We start from the raw sequence: 22768 nt of genomic DNA, 5'->3' as shown, positions 1-22768 counted from the left end.
TGTTCCTCGCTGGCAAAAGGCGAGTGAAAAACACCAAACAGGAAGCTGACGGAAAACTTGAGTATACAAATGCTCTGATCGGTTGTTGCTACGTCCACAGGAACTGACAGAAGGAGGTTCTTTGTCTATTCTGGACAGTAAGAGGCGGCCCCGTCAGCCCTTCACAGACCCGGGAGTGGTCTGAGGGAGCGAGCTGCCCGACCCCGAGAAAGAGCCGCCAAGGACGCGGCGCTTCCCGGGGGACACCGCCACTGGGCCCCGGCCAGGACCTCGGGCCGATCCGCAATGCGCCTGTCCAAGCCGCAGCACACGCCGCTTCGCAGGAGCCGCTACTCGGACGAACGCAAGCACCACATGCACCCACTACCTGATGACTAGAGCAACGCGGCCTCGCCAGCCTGCACATCCCAGCAGCCCTCCTCCCGCGGGAACCAATGAGAACGCTACAGGTTCCCGCAGCCAATCGCATCCCGACTCAGTGGCCCGCACGTTGAATGCTGGGACTCGTAGTTTTCACTTGGCGAGGGCGCTCCACGGTGGTTCAGGCATTAGGCCACGCGTCCGATTCAAAACGAACACTCCCTCTCCGGGCTAACCCCTTCACGATCATCACTTCCAAGAACTACACGTCTAGAAAATAGGAAGCTTTTCCTCTTCATGCCGCACAGATCAGGAAATCCAGTTCGTCCCAGATGGAGGCCCTTCCGTCGCTTTCTCTCAGAGTCCTTTAACCGTCACTGAAAGTCTCGCGAGAGTGAGCCCCTGGCTGGCGTTGTCATGCCTCCCGAGAGGCGGCGTGCGGGAAGAGTGACGGGGGCTTCAGCCAACAGAGTGGCCCCTTGCCCGGCGTGCCTGCAGCGTGCGTGGGGCGGCCTCGGCGAACTCTGACCCCGGCTCTCGGTCCGCCGCCCCGCCCGGGGAACCGAGGAGGCGGGTTTTGGCCGCGGGCCCCGGCGAGCGAGCGCGGAGCGAGCGGGAGCTGAACGGCCCGCGTCCGAGTGCCTGGGCTCCCGGGGAGGCCCGGCCGTGAGTGCGCGCTCCGGCCAGCCGCGGCGTCGTTAGGCCAGGCCTGTCCCCGGGGAGGAGGAGGAGGAGGAGGAGGAGCCCCGGCAGCAGGCAGCAGCACCCGCGGCGCCGGCGGGCGGGCATTGCGGCCGTCAACATGGCGAGCGCCTCGTACCACATTTCCAATTTGCTGGAAAAAATGACATCCAGCGACAAGGACTTCAGGTGAGGCCCGAGATCCGAACCCCGCGCCGTCGCGGGGCCCTCCGCCCGCGGCCCGGGCCCTCGCGCAGGCCCGGCCCCACCCCTCGGGCCTCGGCCGGCTCCCGGCTGGGCCCCCCGAGCCCCGCGCCCATCTTGCCGTGTCCCTGCTCCCTCCTCCGCCTCTGCTGCAGGCCTCGGGCCCCGGGGCCTCTGGCTCCCCAGGCCTCTCCGCTGCCCGCTCCCCTCCCGGCCGCACGCCCTGGACCGGGGAGCGAGAAGGGGCCGAGGCACCCCCATTGTGTGGACCGAGCCACGCCGTGCTGCTGGTCGCGGCCCGAGCTGCCCCCTTCGGGGACCCCGCGCTCTCCTCCTGGGCCGCAGGTGCGAGGGGACCTGACTGTGTGCAAGGGGGTTCAGCTCTTCGCTGATTGGGTCACATTACTTTTTTTTTTTTAATTATTATTTTTTATTTTTTGCATTTTTCTCTTCTGGGTCTTGGAGGGCGGAGGGGGAGGGGTGGAAACTTGGCTCGGGAGGGTTTTCCCGCCAGCATCTCTTGTCAGTTTCCCCGTGTTTGGTGAAACCCACGCGGGGCCTCGGGTGTCCTTCTCGGCCCTCTGGCCAGAGGGGTGGGTGGCTGAGCTTTAAACCGAGCCAGTAAAGCGAGTTCTGTGGTACACGGAGCCCGTGCAAGCCAAGTTTGACTGCAGTACGGAGGCTGGAACTCGCGGATCCAGATGCTGGTGCTGTGCGGGCTGCGAGATTGTTGTGTCTTCACAGATTGCTTATCTTACTTGACCCCCCCCCCCCCCCCCGCACACTACAGCGTTTGTTATTTCCCTCCTCCCATTCCTTTACAAATTAAAAAAATAAATGCTCTGGATGTAACCAAAAAGCTTTTTATTTCTTAAGTTTTATTTTTGTAATTTGTGTCCATTCGGAAGAACAGCAGGCTTCAATTGATTGGTGGCTAGCTTGTGTGTGTTCTGACCAGGAAACCTGAACACATTAAAATATGCCCGAACTCTCTGACTTGCGGTAGGGGAACCATGGGAAAGCAGGCTCTTGTTCCTAGCTGAATTGATGTACTGTCAAGTGAAAATGGTCACTCGAGTGCATTTCTGGGTCTGAGAGTTTTCAAAACCACGTGATAAAAAGTTTTGTTGCCTCCAGAGTGTATGTGTTTGAAACTTGCACATCAATTTGTTAATCTGAAAGGTTTTAGTGTCGCCACTCTTTTGAAATAAGGTGTTTGCTTTGAGCATTTTGGATTTTGAAATGTGTATTTCTCAGGGCAAAATCAGGATTCTTGGAGGAACTGTGGAACTCTGCCGGCTCCCAGTTGCAGCCACTGGGATTGGAGTGAGCACTGGGTGAGATCCTGGTGTGCAGCTCCTCTCACTCCCCACACTGGGCTCGTTCTGATTGTTTCTAGTTGCGGTGGAAGGTAGCGCTTCCCTGTGCAACTAACCTTACCAAGTCCTGAGCAGATAATCTGTTTAGAAATGCTAAGAGGCCATGTCCTGTGGAGATGGTACTGTACAGGTAGTGTTGACTGGCACCTCCTTGCCTCAATTTTTGCAAAGGAAACATAGTATCAGGATACTTTCAAGTTCCTGGAGAACAAAATGCTGGTTTATTCTGCAAAAAAAAAAAAAATTTTAGATATATGCCATAGTTCTTTCCAAAATCTGCATCCTCCATGGTTTGACTTTTTTTTTTTTTAAAAAGATTTATTTATTTTTATTGCAAAGTCAGATACTGAGAGAGGAGGAAAGACAGAGAGGGAGATCTTCCGTCCTCTGGTTCACTCCCCAAATGAGCGCATCAGCGGTGCTGCTGCGCCAATCCGGGGCCCAAAACCAGGAACCTCTTCCAGGTCTCCCATGCGGGTGCAGGGTCCCAAGGCTTTGGGCCGTCCTCCACTGCTTTCCCAGGCCACAAGCAGGGAGCTGGATGGGAAGTGGGGCTGCTGGGATTAGAACTGGTATCCATATGGGATCCTGACGCTTTCAAGGTGAGGACTTTAGCTGCTAGGCCATGCTGCCAGGCCCCATGGTTTGACTTTTTGAATACCTGTAGGTAGGTATTATGTGCATGGGTTTGGGCTTTTGGTTGGTTTCATTTTATTTTTTAAGCTGAGTGAAGAAAGTAACAGTGGTCTGATGCTGATCTGTAGTCATGGCTGGACTTTCCGAGAATTCTGCACTGATCTGAGTTGGAATGAAGACATTGCTGGACTGAATAGTGTGACGTTGAGGTTTTAGTTTTTGGTGAGTGTTATAGAAGCCTTGTGGGGGAATAGTAAGCAACTTCCAACAACTTGGCATCATTGAGGCCTTCTTGGTTTAATTATTTTTTTAATACCATTTAAAAAAAGATTTATTTGTTTTTATTGCAAAGTCAAATACACTAAGAGGAGGAGAGACAGAGAGAAAGATCTTCCGTCCGATGATTCACTCCCCAAGCGACCTTAATGGCCAGAGCTGTGCCGATCCGAAGCCAGGAGCCAGGAGCTTCATCTGGGTTTCCCATGCGAGTGCAAAGTCCCAAGGCTTTGGGCTGTCCTTGACTGCTTTCTCAGGCCACTAGCAGGGAGCTGGATGGGAAGCAGGGCCGCTGGGATTAGAGCTGGCATGTGCAAGATTAGAGCCGAGCTGGCATGTGCAAGGTGAGTTTAGCCGCTAGGCTATTGCACTGGGCCCGTAAATGCTAATTTTAAACATGTAGTCTAGTGGCCAGTTCACTGATAGGAGTTTGGAAGAACTTTGTGTTAAGTTGTAGGTTTAGGTATTAAAGTAGTGAACGTTTGAAATAAACAATTTTGTAGAGTTTTCTGCATATTTTCAGTATGTTTAATATATTCTTTTTAACAAATGGTTCTTGTTAGAAATTTATTTGCTATAAATAGCACAGTTGGTGACAACATATTTAAAAGATCACAAAGGATCTTGAGGGCAAAGTTAATTAACATAATGGAATGTCTTAACTTGAAAAGGACTTTGCGTTGTGTGAAGAAGAGAAGAAGAAAATGGTGTTGCCAAAAATAAAAACATTGGTAGAAGGTGGAAACCGCAGAGAATTTGACCTGATCCCAACTCTGGGTTCCAGCGCCGGGTGTCTCCAGCATGACCAGTGAGATCTTGACCAGGCTACTTCATTTGCGATTGTATATTTACTTGTGAGAAGCTTGTCTATGGGTTATTACAAAAAGTCACTTAAAAGCCTAACGTTTCTTGGCTGCAGTTTACACATAGCCATGGGGACTATAAAGAAGTGAGTGCAGGGGCCCGGCGCAATAACGTAGTAGTTAAAGTCCTCCCGTTTTACGTGCCAGGATCTCGTATGGACGCAGGTTCTAATCCCAGTGGCCCTGCTTCCCATCCACCTCCCTGCTTGTGGCCTGGGAAAGCAGTCAAGGACAGCCCAAAACCTCGGGACCCTGCACCTGCGTGGGAGACCTGGAGGAAGTTCCTGGCTCCTGGCTCTGGATTGGCGCAGCACCAGCCGTTGCGCTCATTTGGGGAGTGAATCAGAGGGTGGAGGATCTTCTGTGTCTCTCCTCCTCTCTGTATATCCGCCTTTCCAATTAAAAAAAAAATACATCTTTTTAAAAAAATGAGTGCACGCCTCATAGTTTGTTGAAATTTCAGCATGTTTATGTTTTATTTAAACATTTTTACTTGAAAGAGAGGGACACAGAGAAATAATTTACAACATTGCAGGAGGCAGGACTTTCCTAACTGGGTGGTAGTTTCTGACACTGGATTTATTTAGGTGTTTTGGATAATGTGCCACGTTTTTTCCTCAGAACTGTTTAAAACGTAAATACTGGCTGTTAGGGCACCGTGGTCTTTCAGAGCTTAGAGGTCCTGTTGCAACATGGAGGCATTGGAAGCACTTTCAGTCACATAATGGGTGAAATTATTGTGATCAGTTGTGCTTGGAGAAAAGCATGTTTAATCAGAAGAAAGAAATTTGTGGAGATTTAGAAGGTGACCCTTGAGTACCTGTGAAGTACTTTGACAGATTGATGCTGGTCACGTAACCACTGAAAATGAGAAAGGGACCCTACTGAGGAACCTGGGAAGAAAGACGAGTACAAATTATTTTTTACTTGTATGGGTAATGTTAAGAGTAGTCCAGATCATAACGCCGTAAGGAATAAATGAGGAAAGTGAGAAAGCAGTGGGTTGTGTTGAGGGTTTTTGATGCAGTTGGCTCATCCCGATCCTGGTGGAGGCAAGGGTGCAGGTGTGCTTTGGTGAGAGAAGTTGGTGTTCAGTACAGGCAGTGTGTTGGCTTATACCTTTGTTTCTACTTTTCTATGTTGCACTTATTGAAGATGGAAAGTTCTCCCCTCAAGAAATTTTAGTCCACTAGAATAAGCCGGGAATGCAAATTCCAGATGTGGCTGTCCTGTTCATGACTGTGTTTGCAGAGCTTACCCAGTTCCTTGTTCTGGTGACCCTGAAATCGTTATCGAATAAATGAGTAAGGTGGCACTGTCTCTAGTTTGCATCCTGGGAATTCTGTAGGCATCTGGAAGTTAGAGTTTTTATCTTCCCCTTCTCTTAGCTTGTTCTTTAGTCTTTGGCCTGCTACGTGCACGTCTGCTCTGATGTCAGTCCTAAGCTACCTTCCTTTTCTTCTTTAGTTTGCCATGAGTGTTTGTCCAATCGCTTCCTCTGTCACAGTCCTCGTCCTAATGCAGTCGGCTGCTCACTCTTGGTGTTAGTTTTTCCTGAATATTATACGTGGTCATTGCCTGCTCATTCCATTAACTGCAAGACAAGTTCCAAGCTTCTTAGCAATTGCCTAAGCTCACTGAAACTGCTCTCCCTAAAATCCTTGACAAACTCTTGGCATAAATGATCTAGTGGTTATTTTATTTGCTCGTTTATCTACTATTTAAGCATTGCTTAACATGTTTTTCTTGAAATTCTCTAATGTAGTCATCCCTGGCACAGTTGGGTTTACTATTGTTACTGTGAGGGTGTCTTGGGAAATGGGGCTAATGAGGCAGTACTTTGCATTACATTAGATGTTGATGGGAAGTGAGGGAAATCCTATGGTTCATTGAATTAATAGATTTCATGGAAGGGCAGACCTAAGCATGTGAAAGATGCAATTGATTAAAAAAAAGGTAGCATTGACGTAATTAATTAGGGGGATAGTACCTGGTGTTTGGTGTTGCTCACTGACAGAAAGCCGTATCTACGAAATTATTATCCAACAAATTACTGTAGCTGGAAGCATCAGATCAACTTGTGGTTTGGGTCAGCTGAAAAATTTTTTTTAAAGGTTTGTGCATGGATTATTTGGAAGTCGCAGGTAGAGGGAGAGACAGTGAGTGAGATGAGATTGCTAATCTGCTGGTTTACTCCCCAGGTGGCCCCAGTGGCCAGGCCTGGACCAGGCAAAGCCTGGATCCAGGAGCTTCTTCCAGGTCTCCCTTGTGGGTGGCAGGGGTGCAAGCTTGGGGCCACCTGCTGCTGCTTTTCCCAGGCCCTGAGCAAGGGGCTGGATGGAAGCTGGCCCCGCACCTGAATGGAATGCTGGTATTGCAGGCAGTCTTACCTGTTAGGACTTATGTTAACCCCAATGATTTTTTTTTGTTTCATACTTGGTCCCCACTAAGAGCACATGATGTTGGTCTATAGGAAATTGATTTATGACGCTTCAGCGTTACTATAATAACTGAGATTTTGTTGATTAAGTAGAGAGGAGTATTCATCTAGTGTTGTTTGTAGCTGAACCTGAATTTTATCTCCTGGTGTCAAATAAGTGGTTAAACCATATCTACAATAAGATTAGGACTCTTGCCAAATGGCATTAGCTGACTCTCACACCAAGGGCTTTCCTGCTGGTGCATCCCTGGTCATTCCACATTTAATTTGTTTTGAGAAATTGTCCATTTTACTCCTTGAGAGGGAAATAGAATAAGTTCTAATTATTTCTAGCGATTACATTCTATGAAGTCATCTCAAACACTGAGTTAGCAAATGCTGAACCATTACATCCAGTGGAATTAGAAGGCTAAGTTCCGGGCCCGGCGCGGTGGCGCAAGTGGTTAAAGGTCCTCACCTTGCACGCCCGGGATCCCATATGGGCGTCGGTTCTAATCCCGGCAGCCCCGCTTCCCTTCCAGCTCCCTGCCTGTGGCCTGGGAAAGCAGTTGAGGACAGCCCAAAGCTTTGGGAACCTGCACCCGCGTGGGAGACCCGGAAGAGGCTCCTGGCTTCGGATCGGCATAGTATCGGCCCGTTGCGCTCACTTGGGGAGTGAATCATCGGACGGAAGATCTTCCTCTCTGTCTCTCCTCTCTGTATATCTGCCTTTCCAATAAAAAAATAATAAAAAAAAAAAGAAGGCTAAGTTCCTGTGAGTCTCTTGACTCACAGCATTTTCGGTGGTTGATCCAGTTTACAGGATAACATATTTAAGGTGTATGTTCATTAACATTAAAGTCACAGTCAGTAGTACTGTACCCCTGCTTGAAGGAAGATCATCTAACACGTGTTTTTTTTTTTTTCCAGAAGGCACAATACAGCCTTCTTGTACTTTTAAAAGCACTTTAACAAAACTCTTGAGGGCAATATTAAGCAGCAGAAAACATAAACAAGAAGATAATGGCATGAACTGTATTCCAAGAGGAGGTAGGAGGCAGAGCCATTGTAGCTGCGAATTATGTTTTAGGTGACTCAAGTATTTTATCACTTTAGACTTACGTACTTGCCAACAAAGTGCAAAATTGAGAGTATTAATGTTTGAGTTACAGATAAATGTTAATGAGTCAGTGAATCTGTAAACAGTGAGGATTAATTTTGTGTCCCATTCCCCCTTCCCCCAGTCCACTCCACTGTTGACCATTACCCTAAGACTGTTGCAGGAGTCCTACTGGTTGATTGCCATGCAGTCTAGCCACATGGAGATGGTCCTTTCCATAGTGCTGTCCATGTGTAGCTGGAGTAATGTGTGTGTGATACAAATCTGCCTCTCCCATTTACTCCCCATCTCTGCCCCAGATTCTTCTCAGTAGTTCCCATGGTAAGATCATGGTATCACAGATCTCTAAGTCCAGGCCCTTGCTCCTGGTACAGGGTCCGTAGTTCACCTCTGATCTGCCTATTCCTCTCTAAAGCACAGAACCCAATCCAGTTTAGGAGTTTAGACTAAAATTCCTTGTTAACATGATTGTATTTTCTTCATGACACATGCTTTTTCTTAGCAGTGTTTATCACAGTTCATATTTACATAGATACCTGTCTATATAGTCTTTTTTTTTTAAAGATTTATTTTTATTATTATTTTTCTTTATTGGAAAGGCGGATATACAGAGAGGAGAGACAGAGAGGAAGATCTTCCGTCCGATGATTCACTCCCCAAGTGAGCGCAACGGCCAATACTATGCCGATCCGAAGCCAGGAGCGTCTTCCGGGTCTCCCACGCGGGTGCAGGGTCCCAAAGCTTTGGGCTGTCCTCGACTGCTTTCCCTGGCCACAGGTAGGGAGCTGGAAGGGAAGCGGGGCTGCCGGGATTAGAACCGGCACCCATATGGGATCCCGGGCGTGCAGGGCGAGGACCTTAACCGCTTGCGCCACTGCGCCGGGCCCCTGTCTATATAGTCTTAAAAATTAATATGCTCAGGCCCAGTGCTGTGGTCTAGCGGCTGAAGTCCTCGCCTTGAACGTGCCAGGATTCTATATGGGAGCTGGTTCTAATCCCGGCAGCTCCACTTCCCATCCAGCTCCCTACTTGTGGCCTGGGAAAGCAGTGGAGGACAGCCCAAAGCCTTGGGACCTTGCAGCTGCATGGGAGACCTGGAGGAAGTTCCAGGCAACTGGCTTTGGATTGACGCAGTAATGGCCGTAGCGCTCATTTGGGGAGTGAACCAGAGGACGGAAGATCTTTCTCTCTGTCTCCTCTTCTCTCTGCATATCTGACTTTGCAATAAAAAAATAAATCTTTTAAAAAAATAATATGCTCTAATGGAGCATCATGTAAGATCTAAGAAGGTGGGAATTGTGTCTTTATTGACTAACCTTTGTATCCAGAGCAGCTAGTAGGATGCCTTGTACGTGGTAGTTTCTCATTAGATGAGTCTAAGACCAGTTCCCATTTGACCTCAGCTTACATTTTCATCTTTCTATTACGTTTCTATACTCCAGCTACACAGTTCTTTAAGATGCCCTGCCACTAAAAGAAGAGAAAGAAAAAATCAAATCCCAAGCCAATGTTTCCCATGCAGTTTCTTGTTTAACAGCTAACCTTAACAGTCAGTTCTTTGATGTGAGTGTTTCCATATGTTCTTGAATATAAAAAAAAAAACCAAACAAACCTTACAAGATTGAGATTATTCACTTGTCTGCCCCAGTAGATCATCTCAGCCCTTACCTCCCTACCTAAAATAGTAAATGTTGCAAAGACATTTTCAAATGAGCTTTTAAATCTGGTATGGAGAGCTTTCAAAATGGTCAGACAACTTTTTTATAAGCAGATTTATAGTACAAACCTTCATGTCAAATTAGCAATTGTTCTTAGGACTTTTTGTTTCAGGGTCCCCATTGAAAACCCTTGGTAGCAAAGGTCTCAACTCAGTTTTCCTGATTTGTAAAACTACCTATTGATAATTTTTCTGGGTTCTCATTTCAGCTTAAAAAACAATCTGGCTATTAATCATAGATTTTTCAAAGTCAGTAGAACTTTTAGTTGCAATGAAAGCACTTTGAGGTCAGCAACCAAAGATGGTTCATCTAGTCCGGGCTTCAAGCATAATAGGCAGTAAGTGAGAGCACAAGAATGAATCCATGTGCTAGTTGAATTACTTCAGAACCGTAAAACAACAACCGTTTATTTGGAATTTAAAAAATTTATATTGATAATCTCTTGAAGTAGCTAACATTGGAAAGGTTATAACACTAACGGCTAATTAATGGATTTTACTCAAGTATGATGGTTAAAATTTTTTCAGTGCTTTGTGTGTGGAAGGGCCTGTACACATACGCCAGGCAGTGTTTTTTCCACATTTCAGAATATTAGTGGAAATTTTGTCATAAAACGGGAGCTTCCCACTAAGAAAACGATCTATACTGAGTACAGGCTTAATTAATTATGTATTTCCCTAACATGAATATAAGCTTTGCTTTCCAAGCAGTTTAACAGAACTTGGTAAGAGTTGAACTGCATGTTTGAGGTTCAGAACATTGTCAAGTCAGCATTAAATGAAAACACTAGTTATTGGGAACTATCCTTCAGGTTACCTTGTAAATAATAAATCTCTAGATTATTCAGTTGTCTTGCTGATCTTTAGCACATGGTGTGTTGCTGATGTTACAGGATTGTTTTTATCAATAGTTGTGCCTTTGGGTTAATTAATGGATTTGACATTTCTGAATAAAATATGAAATTAGATTTTTAGCTAAATAGATACAGTTCTAGTGAAGTGGGAAAAAAAAGGCATTGAATAATTATTTAAGTTGGATTATTTTCGTCGGTGGAAAGGAACCAAGAAATATTGGAAAACTGTTTGCTTTTAAGTATGTCTTTATTTGAATGTGCTTAAGTCTTGTGTCTGAGAAATTACTTGTAAAACAGTGTCCTGGGAGGCAAGAATGGATCCAGCTGGAGGGTGGGGAGAGACAGGACTGCTCTTATCCTTGTTGAACCCTTTCATTCAAAGCTGAAATTAGACAGTCAATGAAGATTTTTTTCAGGCCAGCCTGTTGAACCTTCCTTTGGTAGTGGCTTAAAAGGGAAGTGAGATAAAGTGTAGAAGAACCACCATTTTCAAAATTCATTAGATACCTAGTAAAGAGAGCTAGAAGTGGTAGTGACAGTTGGAATGTGGACACCAACCCCCATACAAGAATGATGCTCTTAAACATTTGTGGCTATGGGCTTCCTAGGTAGAAGTGCAGAGCCCGTGTGAAAAAAGGGGTGCTCTCTCCTTTTAAGGGCACGAGCACGTGCTACTGTGATTAAAATTCAAAAGTACTTGCTATGAGACCTTGTCAGTAAATTTGAGATCAAGACCAACCTGGGAAAGATGACTTAGTTAATGGTATCTTATAAAAACACTTACCAAGACTTTAAAAGTGCCTGTCCCTGTGAGTATAGTGCATTTTAAGCACATTCTATTACCCTTTTCATTGGTGGCTTTTAGTTTAAATCTATGATCACTTAAAGAGTGAATAAATGATATAATATAGTATATTTCTATTGTGTGAATGCTATAGTATTGAGTTTGAAATACTATGTTAAATTATTGACAATTGAATTTTTTCCTCTTAGGTTTATGGCTACAAATGATTTGATGACAGAACTGCAGAAAGACTCCATTAAATTGGATGATGATAGTGAAAGGAAAGTAGTGAAAATGATTTTGAAGTTACTGGAAGATAAAAATGGTGAGGTACAAAATTTAGCTGTTAAATGGTAAGTTTTTTATTTGCTGATTCCTTCCCAACCCTCCACCCTTTTTTAAAAACTGATAATACATTTGTAGAGTTTTGGATTAGAACGGTTAGGTCATTAGTGAATATTTAGTGCTTGTATTTAAGTAGATATACTTTGTTATAGCATATCCATGACTAAATGTACCCCTACATAGTATTTTTTGTGTCATATGTGTAAAACTAGGATCAGTGGTTCTCTTACTGGCTTGACATTGCTTGACTATTAAGCTATATTAAAGGGCCTTTTTGCCTCTGTTCCATATTGTAGTGAGATTAAGGAAAATAAAAACTAAAAATTCCTGAAGAATAGCAAGTCAAAACCATAGGTAACTCAAAGCAATACTGATCATACGCTAGTTATTAAGAATTTTTCCTAAGAATTACAGAAATTCGAATGCCTGTATCATGTGATAAAAGTGATAGAAGTTTATTAGTGATAATGTTGGCAGTTGGGTTTCTTTTTTGTTTTTTTTGGGGGGGTGTATTTTTATTGTTATTTTCCGTGGTGCGGTTATGTAGGTGTAGAGATTCCCTGCCACCTTCTTTGCCTCTCTCCCCAGTCTTCCCTCCTGCCAAGCATTTTCACTTTTGTGTATTACAATAGCAACAGTCACAAGTCCAACATTTTGCAGTGTAAGTGTAGCCTGATGTTTTCTCTAAGTTTATAAGACTTCTGCTTTTCCTTAGGCCCTCGCTTCTCCCCAGTCATCCCCATTTACAGTTTCCACTGTCACTTCTTGTCAAACAGCTTAGTAACTCACTGCCTACTGTTGATGAAGTATCACCATGTGATGGACACAGTGTGCCCACGTAATACATTCATGTGAGATTGATGTTATTGTCAATATGCAGGCCGAATGAGCCTCACAGTTTAACAATAGTGGCTAATCAAAACCAAATTTTGCCCAGCTTTGAAGCTAGTCTCCTAATCGTGATGCTGAATCAGCTTTCTTGACTCTCCTGAGCATCCACTATTAACCACCCCTGACAATTTTGACCCGAGTATATTTCCATTGTATATAGCTTAATTCGCTCAAAAGTGTCTTGCCACCAAAAAAAAAAAAGTCCTAAATGCCTCTTAGCTCCTTAATCTTATTGTCAACTATTCTGTAGTTTTTATTAGTCTTTTAAAATAATGGTTTGCATTCTGTCACAGCAGGGGCAGTGATAACCATGGAGGTGTACAATACCCTGTCCCTCAGGAATTAAGACCATATTTGTAGGATATAGCACTTGATTGTATCATGTGGTAGCAGTTTAAAGCATTGCATTGTTATTTACTGAATTGTTAGGTTTAACTTTTTCTGATAAATTTTAAATAAATGTACTACTTATTTGTTTACTTAAAAGAGTTACAGAAAGAGACAGAGAAAGAAATCTTGCATCCACTGGTTTACTCCCCAAATGGCCACAGTGGTCAGAGCTGGGCCAGAAAGTTCAGTCTTTGTTTGCCGTGTGAGTAGCAGGGATCAAACACTTTGGTGCTCCTCTGCTTTTGTAAGGCCGTTAGCATGGAGCTGAATCAGGTGGGGCAGCTGGGACAGGAACTGCTCACACTGCAGGTAGAAGATTAGCTTATTCAGCCACCACATCCACCCCAAAGGCTACGTATTATAATTAGAGGCGAAAACACTTCTCAAAACCAGTGTCATTCTTAATGTCATTGGACTGGGAAATAGATAAGGATGTTTTATTCCATTTTACAGAGTCTATCACCTGATCTAAGCAAAACATGTCATAGAATAGCATTTGAAAATACACATGTTCACAGACACTCACTCCCACGCAGCCATAGAAGCTAGTGAAATATCAGATACATTCATGTAAATGTGGTACCTATTCTAATTTTGTTTGTTTGGTATTTTTATGAGTGTAACCCACTATAAGATAAGGGAGAAGAAATAAGTAGAGTGATCTCATGTGAGGTATTGTATAAGGTGAGATTACAATTTTAACAGAAACTCATTCAAAAATGGATTTGAACAAATGGAAAGCCACCTAATGAAGTGATGATTTTCCAGGTTAATTTAATGCTAAGCTGAATTTAGATAAACTGGTTGTTAAGCACAAGTAAAGTGGATGGGTGGGAGCATCTGTTCAGGATAGCCAAGAAAATTCTGCAATGATAAAGCAGTTTCTGTGGGTGAAGAGGTGTTGGTTTGTCCTACAGTACAGACAGTACTGTTTCCATAATCAAAGCAGTTGAGATAGTGGAGTATTTATATACATTGTGAAACAAGTTTTTGAAGGTTGCATCAGCAGGGAGAAAATGGATCTTTTTCAAAATGCTAGATGAGCACTTGAAAAAGTAAAAATTGTATCCTTATTTCACAGAACATCTCTGCTCTGGCCATCAGAGCCAGTAACTGGACAGGGAGAGGGTCTCGGGATGAAGCACCAACAGCAGACCAGTGATGGTAGAAGTCTCTCCAAAGTCTCTCTTTATCACTGCTTCACCTCTCCTTTTATACTCTTCCCCCAAAGTCATAATTTAGCCAGGAAATTGGGTATAGATGAGTCCAATTAGTCTAGATGTTTTAGTCAGAAGCCCATTTCCTGTTACTGCTCAGCTTAATGAGAGCGAATTAACTCCTTAGCCCACAACACACCTCCAGTCAACATCACCATTCTTGGTGTTTTATGTACCTTTGGTTAGTTTGGCTGGTTATAGAATTTTGTATCCATGTGATTATACCAGTATGTGCTGTTCTGAGTCTGCCTTTTCTTGCCCTTGTCATAATGCCTTTCTGTTAGTGATTTGTAGCTGGTTATCACACAAGTTACTTATTTGGTTTCTTTCCAGGGTTTGATTGCTGTGAATAAATCAAGACATTTATGGAAAAATGGCATGAAAACATAGGTTTATTATGGTATACAATTTTTATAATCCATGCATAGTATGTGCTTTCAGGGAGCTTCTTAAAGACTCCTTATCTGTGCAATTTCAAACTTTTTGCACCAAAATAACTTAAATTTCATTTTTCGACAAACATTCAAAACACACTCATGTAAAATGAACGTTCTCTTATGCAGTGTGGCAATCTCTTATGACACATAACTATATAACTTATTTCTTACTGATACGTAAGTGTAAAATTATTGTTGTCCATTTAGCTGTCATTGTATTTGTAAAAATTGATTAATTAATTTTAAAGGTAGAGTTTACGGAGAGGAGAAAAAACGAGAGGTCCTCATCAACGGGTTCACTCTCCTAATGACCACAAAGGCAGCTGGGATGGCTTGAAGCCAGGCGCTCTTTCTGTCTACTGTGTGGGAGGCAGGAACACCTTGGACCATTTTTCACTGCTTATCCAAGATCATTAGCAGGGAACTGGATTGGAAGTAGGATTGCCAGGACTCAAACCAGCACCCATGCTGTGAGAGGCTGTGGGGTGTGTATTGTGTGTATCCTAGAATGTTTAGCAGCATCCTTGGCCTTTACTATTATGCCAATAGCATTCCCACCTCAAGCAGAATTGTCTGGAGTATAGGTGTTGCTAAATGCTTCTTGAACAATAAAAATCTGGTTGGAAATAGTTGGTGTGGATCTTTTGAAGTTCTCCAGCTTCATTCTTTCCCAAAATGTATTTTGGTTTACTATAGTTCTTTGTATTGTTTTTGTGTGTGTGTGTGTGAATTTTTGAATCAATTTGTCAGTTTCTATTTGTAAAAGAAAACTGTCTCCAATTTTGACTGGAATTGTGTTAAAGCTATAGTGTATATATTAACAATACTGAGTCTTTTAACCAGATGTACTTATCGTATGCCTGTTGGTTATAGTGGTTTTAGTTGTTTCTAAACAATCACATTGTCCATAAATAACTCCCCCTTTTCTTTCCTTCCTTCTTGCTTGCTTGCTTGCTTTATTAATTTTGTTTGAAAGGCAGAGTTACAGGGAGAGGGGGAGAGACAAATCTTGCATCTGCTGGTTCATTCTGCAAATGACCACAGTGGCTGGGCCCAGCTACAGTTAGGATCCAGGAGGTTCTTCTAGGGCTCCTGCCTAGGTACAAGGGCCTGAGTACTTGGGCTATCTTCCAGTACTACCCAGGCACATTTTCACTGTAGTAGTTTCAGTTCTTTCCTTCATGCATTCGAAAGCTGTCTAAGTCAAACTTGTTTTGACGTTTGAACATTGAAGAAGACTTGAATCAAGACTTCTGGGATAGTTGCAATACCATTGTTATATCTTCTGATGTTTGACCCTGGCAATTGATAGCACCAGCACCTAGTCTAGAAATATATGTTGTCGGCTGTTAATACAGCTTTTAAAGGTTATATGTGTATGCATAGTATATTTTGTATTATTAAAATTATGCTTTTGGCAGAAAGTAATGTTAGGTCTTGAATTCTTTCTTTGTATTTAATTTCACAATTGTGTACTCTTTGATAGGAGTTATTAGTTCATTGATATCTATTATAATATTGATGTAGTTGGATTTGGATGTGCCATTTTATTTCTGTAGTATTAAGGTATGACTCTTCTTTTTGACTCTGGCTTTTTTTGAATGCACAGTGTGCTTCCCCTCCCCTCCCCCGAGGCCACATGATATGTTACTACTACAAATGGAATGTAAAAGTTGGCAGGAAAATCCAGTTTTCTTTTAATCTTGGACATGAAAAAGTTTTATAAAGATATAAACCCGTGCTAGTCTGTTTTTTGTTTCTGAAAATGTAGATATTTTTGTGAAAACATCTAACATGTACTGGATTTAATCTTTAGTTTTGATATAGTTAACATAGGCTGACATATCCACATGAAGAGATTCTTGGGAGTCTGACGTTTAAACAAAGGGGTTACATCTTCAACTGAGGGGATGAGCTAAGTTGTACCATATCAGAGTGCCAGGATTCCATACCTGCCTCAGTCTCCTCATTTCAGATGAAAAGTTATGAATCATTGTAATATTTCATTTTTGTTCTGTTGACATTTTTAGACATAACGGTTTACAGACTAGGGATCATAAGTTGTACCTGAAATGTATCATAATCAACTCAGCATTAATATTGTACTATCTGGTCAGGTTATATAATCCTACCAGTAATGTGGTTCTGTTAACCCTTCTTTTGTCATTTGTGCAGTTTTTATTGATAAGTGTGTATATGTGTTTCCATATTTGGCATTATTTACTGTTGTGAGGGGAAAATGTAGTTCTTTATTTATAGTAGCTTTTCACGTATGTACCCAATTACTGTTTCTGTTATTCTTTATTCCTGGCATTGATCTAAGTTATTATCTGGCTTAACTTTTCTATCTTGACACTGGTGCTATGGCGTAGTGGCTAGAGAGCTACTGCCGTGTCACCATCCCACATGGCCATAGCTCTTGGCTGCTAGTGCTAGCTTGGATCAGCTTATCTCTGGCCACTGCAGTCTTCTGCGGAATTAACCAGTGAATGAAGATCTTTCTCCTTCTCTCTATAAAAAAGTTGCCTTTCCAATAAACATACATTTTTTTAAAGATTTGTTTATTTTTATTGCAAAGTCAGATATACAGAGAAGAATTTCTTTTGTCTGATGATTCACTCTGTGTGACCGCAGTGGCTGGAGCTGAGCCATTCTGAAGCCAGGAGCCAGGAGCCCCCTCAGGGTCCCAGGGCCTTGGGCTGTCCTTGACCACTTTCCCAGGCCACAGGCAGGGAGTTGGACCAGTGCCCATATTGGATCCTGGTGCATGCCAGGCCCCTGCTACTAAATTTTCTAAATCATGGTTTTAGAGACTTTACTTACATATTTATTTATTTATTCTAAAGGTCTATTTATTTATTTGAAAGGTAGAATTACAAAGGGAGAGGGGATGAAATCTGCTGGTTCATTTCCCAAATGGCTGCAACAGCTACTTCTGGGCCAGGCTGAAGCCAGGAGCCCAGAACTCCAGCCGAGGGTCAGATGTGGATGGCAGAAACCAGCACTTGGTACTGCTTCCCCAGATGTGCCAACAGGACTTGGATCGTAAGTGGAGCAGCTGGGATGCGAAGCATTGCTCATATATGATGCTGGTAGCACGTTGATGTGACTTGCTGCTCCACGATTCTGGCCCCAGTTTGATCTGTTTTACAGTTGGTATCTTCAGAAATGTTAGGTCAGCAAAGCTATTGTGTCATTTCTAGAACCTTGAATTTTTCAGACTCATTTTTGGGATTCCTTTTGTCTTTCATTGTTCATGGTTTCATCCAATATGGATCATTTTGAGGACTGATGGACCCTTTCAGTCCCAGTTCTTCCTCTTGTCATCGAACTCTTGCTATTGGATGCAGCTTGTATTGTAAGCATATTGCTAAGTAGCATTTTTGTTATCAAAAAGTTCTGTGGTATTCAAGGGTAAAGAGTGAGAAATGCAAAGTGTCTTTGATTTCCTTATACTGTTCTAGGGCCCTTAAATTGGGCCTGTTCATCTGATGTGCAGCAGATGAATCACAGTGGGTGGTGGAGGAAACAAGTTTATTATGCAATGCTCAGAGCAGGCAGTTGGACAGCTGTTGTTTAAAAAACTGTTTCATTCATTTTTATTGGAAAGTCAGATTTATAGAGAGAAGGAGAGACAGAGAGGAAGATCTGTCTGCTGATTCACTCCCCAAGTGGCTGCAATGCTGGAGCGAGCTGAAGCCAGGAGCTTTCCTCTGGGTCTTCCATGTGGGTGCAGGGTCCCAAGGCCATCTTCTGCTGCTTTCTCAGGCCGCAAGCAGGAAGCTGGATGGGAAATGGAGTATCTGGAATATAAACCAGGTCCCACATGGGATCCTGGTGCATGCAAGGCAAGGTCTTTAACCACTAGGCTGCCGCACTGGGCCAGGTATTGTTGAATTCCTAAACATGTTGAAGAGTTAAGGGCATTCTCACAGATTAGAGTTGAGGTTGTGGTCATCTTGTGTACAGTTCTCTAGTCTGCAATGCTCAAGGCATGTTCTGACATGCTGTGATGGCAGTGTCTGCTTGATTCCGTCTGCAATGGTGGGTAGATTGTTACTGCTTTGTTTGATCAGAGTCTCTGGTTCCTGTGAAGTGTCTCAAAATGGACTCTGGTTTTAGGATGTCAACACTATTACACATAATTGTGATTTGAGATATTTGGTGTTGTCCTGACTCATGTACTAGTGTTAATTTAGTGAGTTAATCTTCAGTAGGGAGTTGACTGGTAGTTGTCAAAATTAGTGGTGGAGGAACTGCAAACCCAGGGAAGGAAACTGGGGCCTGATAATCCAGCTACATCAGGCGTTAGGGGTATGGTGTTCGTTTTACTGTGTTGGACATCAGTGGGAGATACTTGAAAACTAAGGAGTTTATCCATCATCGAGAATTTCTTCCATGTCCCTATTTGTATATTATTAGATGCAGGCATGTGGCATATACATGATGTTGGTAGTGGCTAAAACGTTTAATGTTACTCCTTATGTATTTTTCTGTTTTTGTGCTTATCTGGGTTTAAACATTTTTTTTCTCTTTATTATAGTCTTGGCCCTTTAGTGAGTAAAGTAAAAGAATACCAAGTTGAGACGATTGTGGACACACTCTGCACTAACATGCTTTCTGATAAAGAACAGCTTCGAGATATTTCAAGTATTGGCCTGAAAACAGTCATTGGAGAGCTTCCTCCAGCTTCTAGTGGTAAGCAAGCGTGTTTTTTTCTTCCTGTTTTCCTTTAAATGGAGATATTTCTTTTTGATCTTTTTCCTCCTGACCAGGGAAAGGGAGAAGTGTCTACTAGAATATATCTTTGTTGATATCTCTCTTAAAAACTTAGGAAAATTATTTTTTAAAATAAATTTAGTAGGGCCCGGCGCAGTGGCGCAAGTGGTTAAGGTCCTCGCCTTGCACGCCCGGGATCCCATATGGGCGTCGGTTCTAATCCCGGCAGCCCCGCTTCCCTTCCAGCTCCCTGCCTGTGGCCCGGGAAAGCAGTTGAGGACAGCCCAAGGCCTTGGGACCCTGCACCCGCGTGGGAGACCCGGAAGAGTCTCCTGGCTTCGGATCGGCATAGTATTGGCCGTTGTGCTCACTTGGGGAGTGAATCATCGGACGGAAGATCTTCCTCTCTGTCTCTCCTCTCTGTATATCCACCTTTCCAATAAAAAAATAATAAAAATAAATCTTAAAAAAAATAAATTTAGTAAAGTAATATTACCATATTTGGGGACATATTATTATATATATTATCGCTATATAGAATATATTATAAATATAATATTTCCATAATAGTTACATAATATGTTATAATATTTTATTATATATCTATGCAATGCCAATTCTGAAGGATTTTTCTGTATTGGAGCAAGATTTTATATTGTGACTCATTACTGCAGATTAGAATTATGCCAACCTGTACAGATAGGAAAATAGCCAAAATTATATGAGTTTTCATGATTTTTTCTGTTTGTAGTGTTAGTTAGCTGTTTGAAGAATTGACTGTAAAATGTAACAGGGGAACTAATAGTTTTATGGCTTAGGTTTTTAAAGTTACTTGGTAGTTAAAAGTTCAAAACTATAGTTAGTTTGTCAATTAATTAACTTTTGACTTTGACAGTATGTCCAGGTAATGCAGATTTTAACTAGTCTTTAACTGCCAAGAGTTTCTTGAATAAACACTCCACAAGTTAGCAGATAGTGTGACAATTAGCCTCCTAGCTCATGAAAAGATTTAGATGGGCCATAATACAGTCTGATTGTAGAGTTTTTACTCATTTACACAATACTATTCATTTACTAGTTATGGTAAATTCTGCATGTGTGTTATTTTTCCTAATGTAATCCTCAGCTCTGGAGGTCTTAGCATCTGCCTGAGTTTATAGATGGGGTAACTGAAATTTGAGAAAGTAGGTTAACTCGCACAAAGGTTTGAAGGCTTAGTTGTTTCATTAGCTCTGTGGACATTATTTAGTAGTGTTTTAACTATTAGATAATTCCTCTTTTCTACCCCCTCATTGAAACATGCTCACATTTGGGTGATTATATATGTTAACTGACAAACTCAAAGGCCGAGTTAAAGATTAGAAAAAAAAAAGACTTAATTATTGAAAACTTCCAATCTGGTACCATGGCTACCACAGCTCCATGGCCAGTATTCATTCTAATGCATGGAAATAGTTACCCAGTAAAATTGCCTGAATCTACATTGTTTTCGCTGTGTCTCTTACTCTTTATAACTAACTCTTTTTGTAATTCATGTTTACCTCTGATAAATTGTTTTATTGAAAAGCAGTCTGTTTGAAACACGTTTTCCTGGCACGAATCTTGGGATCAAGTATAGAGCTGTTGAGTAACTACCATGGTGGAACTCAACGTATTTGCCTTGAAATTACTGTTGATTTCTTATTCATGTAGGTTCTGCATTAGCTGCTAATGTTTGTAAAAAGATTACTGGACGGCTTACCAGTGCAATAGCAAAGCAGGAGGACGTGTCTGTGCAGCTAGAAGCCTTGGATATTATGGCAGATATGTTGAGCAGGTAAATGTGCCTGTGTTCTATTAGTTGCTATAAAAATAATACTTTGATTTATTAAAGCCATATCTGGTAAATATAACAAAAGCTGGGGGAAGATTTTCATGTTGAAATTCTAAATGCCTTATAAAGGTGTATGGTTGAGTGAAGGAAGAAATAAGCCAGCTAGCAGTAATATTGTGTAACAAATAGTATTTTGTAGATCTGAAAAGCAATAAAATTTACAATTTAAGAATTTTCAGTGGTTTATTTTGTTTTTATTCTGCATGATCTGCTTAGATATGGATATGTGCCAGTTTGGAGCTGCGTGTTTTACAGTTCAAAAACTGCTGGCAGTTGTCAGTAGCCATGTTTATCGTATGCAGTGAGAAAGTGAAAAGCCTGTGGTTCACACGCTGTCTCACTTGCTTTGAAATTGAGACTTTGGAAGATTGAGCAACTTCTGGGAGAAGATAAAGGACATTTCAATTTTTGTTGATCCTTGGATATTAAAAAAAAAATGTAGATTGTCATATTTTGTAAAGGTATTATTGGTGACAAATCTAGCTCCTTTTTAATCACATGCTTTTGTTGAGTGTGTGAGAAGTGAAAAACTATCAGAAACTCAGGCTATACAAAAAGCTTTTTCTATATGAATATGAAAGATGGTTATAAGACATGCACACTTGAATAACTAAGAACATAGTATATTTTGAGTTTATAGTGGAAAAGATCACAGGAAGTTTGTTTAATGACAATATGGCTTTGAATATTTTTAAAGAAAGTTAAAGAGTAGCACTTCAATAGGTGAATATGCGCAGTGTCTTTTACATAAGTAGTATGGATAGAAAGTAATGGGAAATCATTATGATAGGTTATCGTCATGATTTGATGAATTGGAAACTTAATTTGATAGACAGTGAAATCTAATCAGACGTTCTGTCCTGTGTGGTTTGATCATTGGTGTTCTTCTGGGTCAGTATGGAGTGCTGTTGAATTGCTGAACTGTACTTGTGAGATAGTTTAAAAGATATGTTGAGACAACAAGACTAGTGAAATTTAGTGGAGAATTAAGAGGTGCTAAGCTTCTGAATGTTGAGAAACTTTGAAGAAATTATACTTAACAAATATGATTTAAATATCTCAAAAATGACAAGATCATTGCTTGTTGCTTTTCCAAACCTCTTGGTAGAATATACTGTAATTAGTGATGCCGTATTGAGATTTCAGGAGCAACATTCCTGATTGAAAGCAGCATTCACTTAGATTATCTTTCCAGTTGGATTGGTTGGGATAGTGCAAATTTTCTTTTCATTTTAAATTTGGATTAATCTCAAATGAATGTTTACATTGAGGTTAGAGGACAGGCATTTTAGTAATACATCTTTAATTCATTTGTTTCTTTTTTCTTTATTTTAAGGCAAGGAGGACTTCTTGTTAATTTCCATCCTTCAATCCTGACCTGTCTACTTCCCCAGTTGACCAGCCCTAGACTTGCAGTGAGGAAAAGAACCATCATTGCTCTTGGTCATCTGGTTATGAGCTGTGGAAATATAGTTTTTGTAGATCTTATTGAACATCTGTTATCAGAGTTGTCCAAAAATGATTCCATGTCAACAACAAGAACCTACATACAGTGTATTGCTGCTATTAGTAGGCAGGCTGGCCATAGAATAGGTAAGACATT

At 42.0% G+C, this 22768-nt stretch overlaps 1 protein-coding gene across 1 annotated transcript in view; it reads left to right on the top strand.

The window, feature by feature from the left end:
- Nucleotides 1-888: 888 nt before the first annotated feature.
- The window catches only part of CAND1 (cullin associated and neddylation dissociated 1), a 36769-nt gene continuing 14889 nt past the window's right edge, over nt 889-22768 (top strand). The window contains exons 1-5 of the mRNA XM_040982122.1: nt 889-1230; nt 11503-11646; nt 19117-19271; nt 20985-21108; nt 22502-22758. Coding sequence (XP_040838056.1) covers nt 1163-1230; nt 11503-11646; nt 19117-19271; nt 20985-21108; nt 22502-22758 — 748 coding nt within the window. The 5' untranslated portion in view covers nt 889-1162. The remainder of the gene's footprint in view (nt 1231-11502; nt 11647-19116; nt 19272-20984; nt 21109-22501; nt 22759-22768) is intronic.

Source organism: Ochotona curzoniae, unplaced genomic scaffold, assembly GCF_017591425.1.
Source record: "Ochotona curzoniae isolate NIBS_2020 unplaced genomic scaffold, NIBS_Ocur_1.0 contig_1014, whole genome shotgun sequence".
Classification (NCBI taxonomy): domain Eukaryota; kingdom Metazoa; phylum Chordata; class Mammalia; order Lagomorpha; family Ochotonidae; genus Ochotona; species Ochotona curzoniae.
This window is presented reverse-complemented; position numbering and strand designations above follow the sequence as displayed.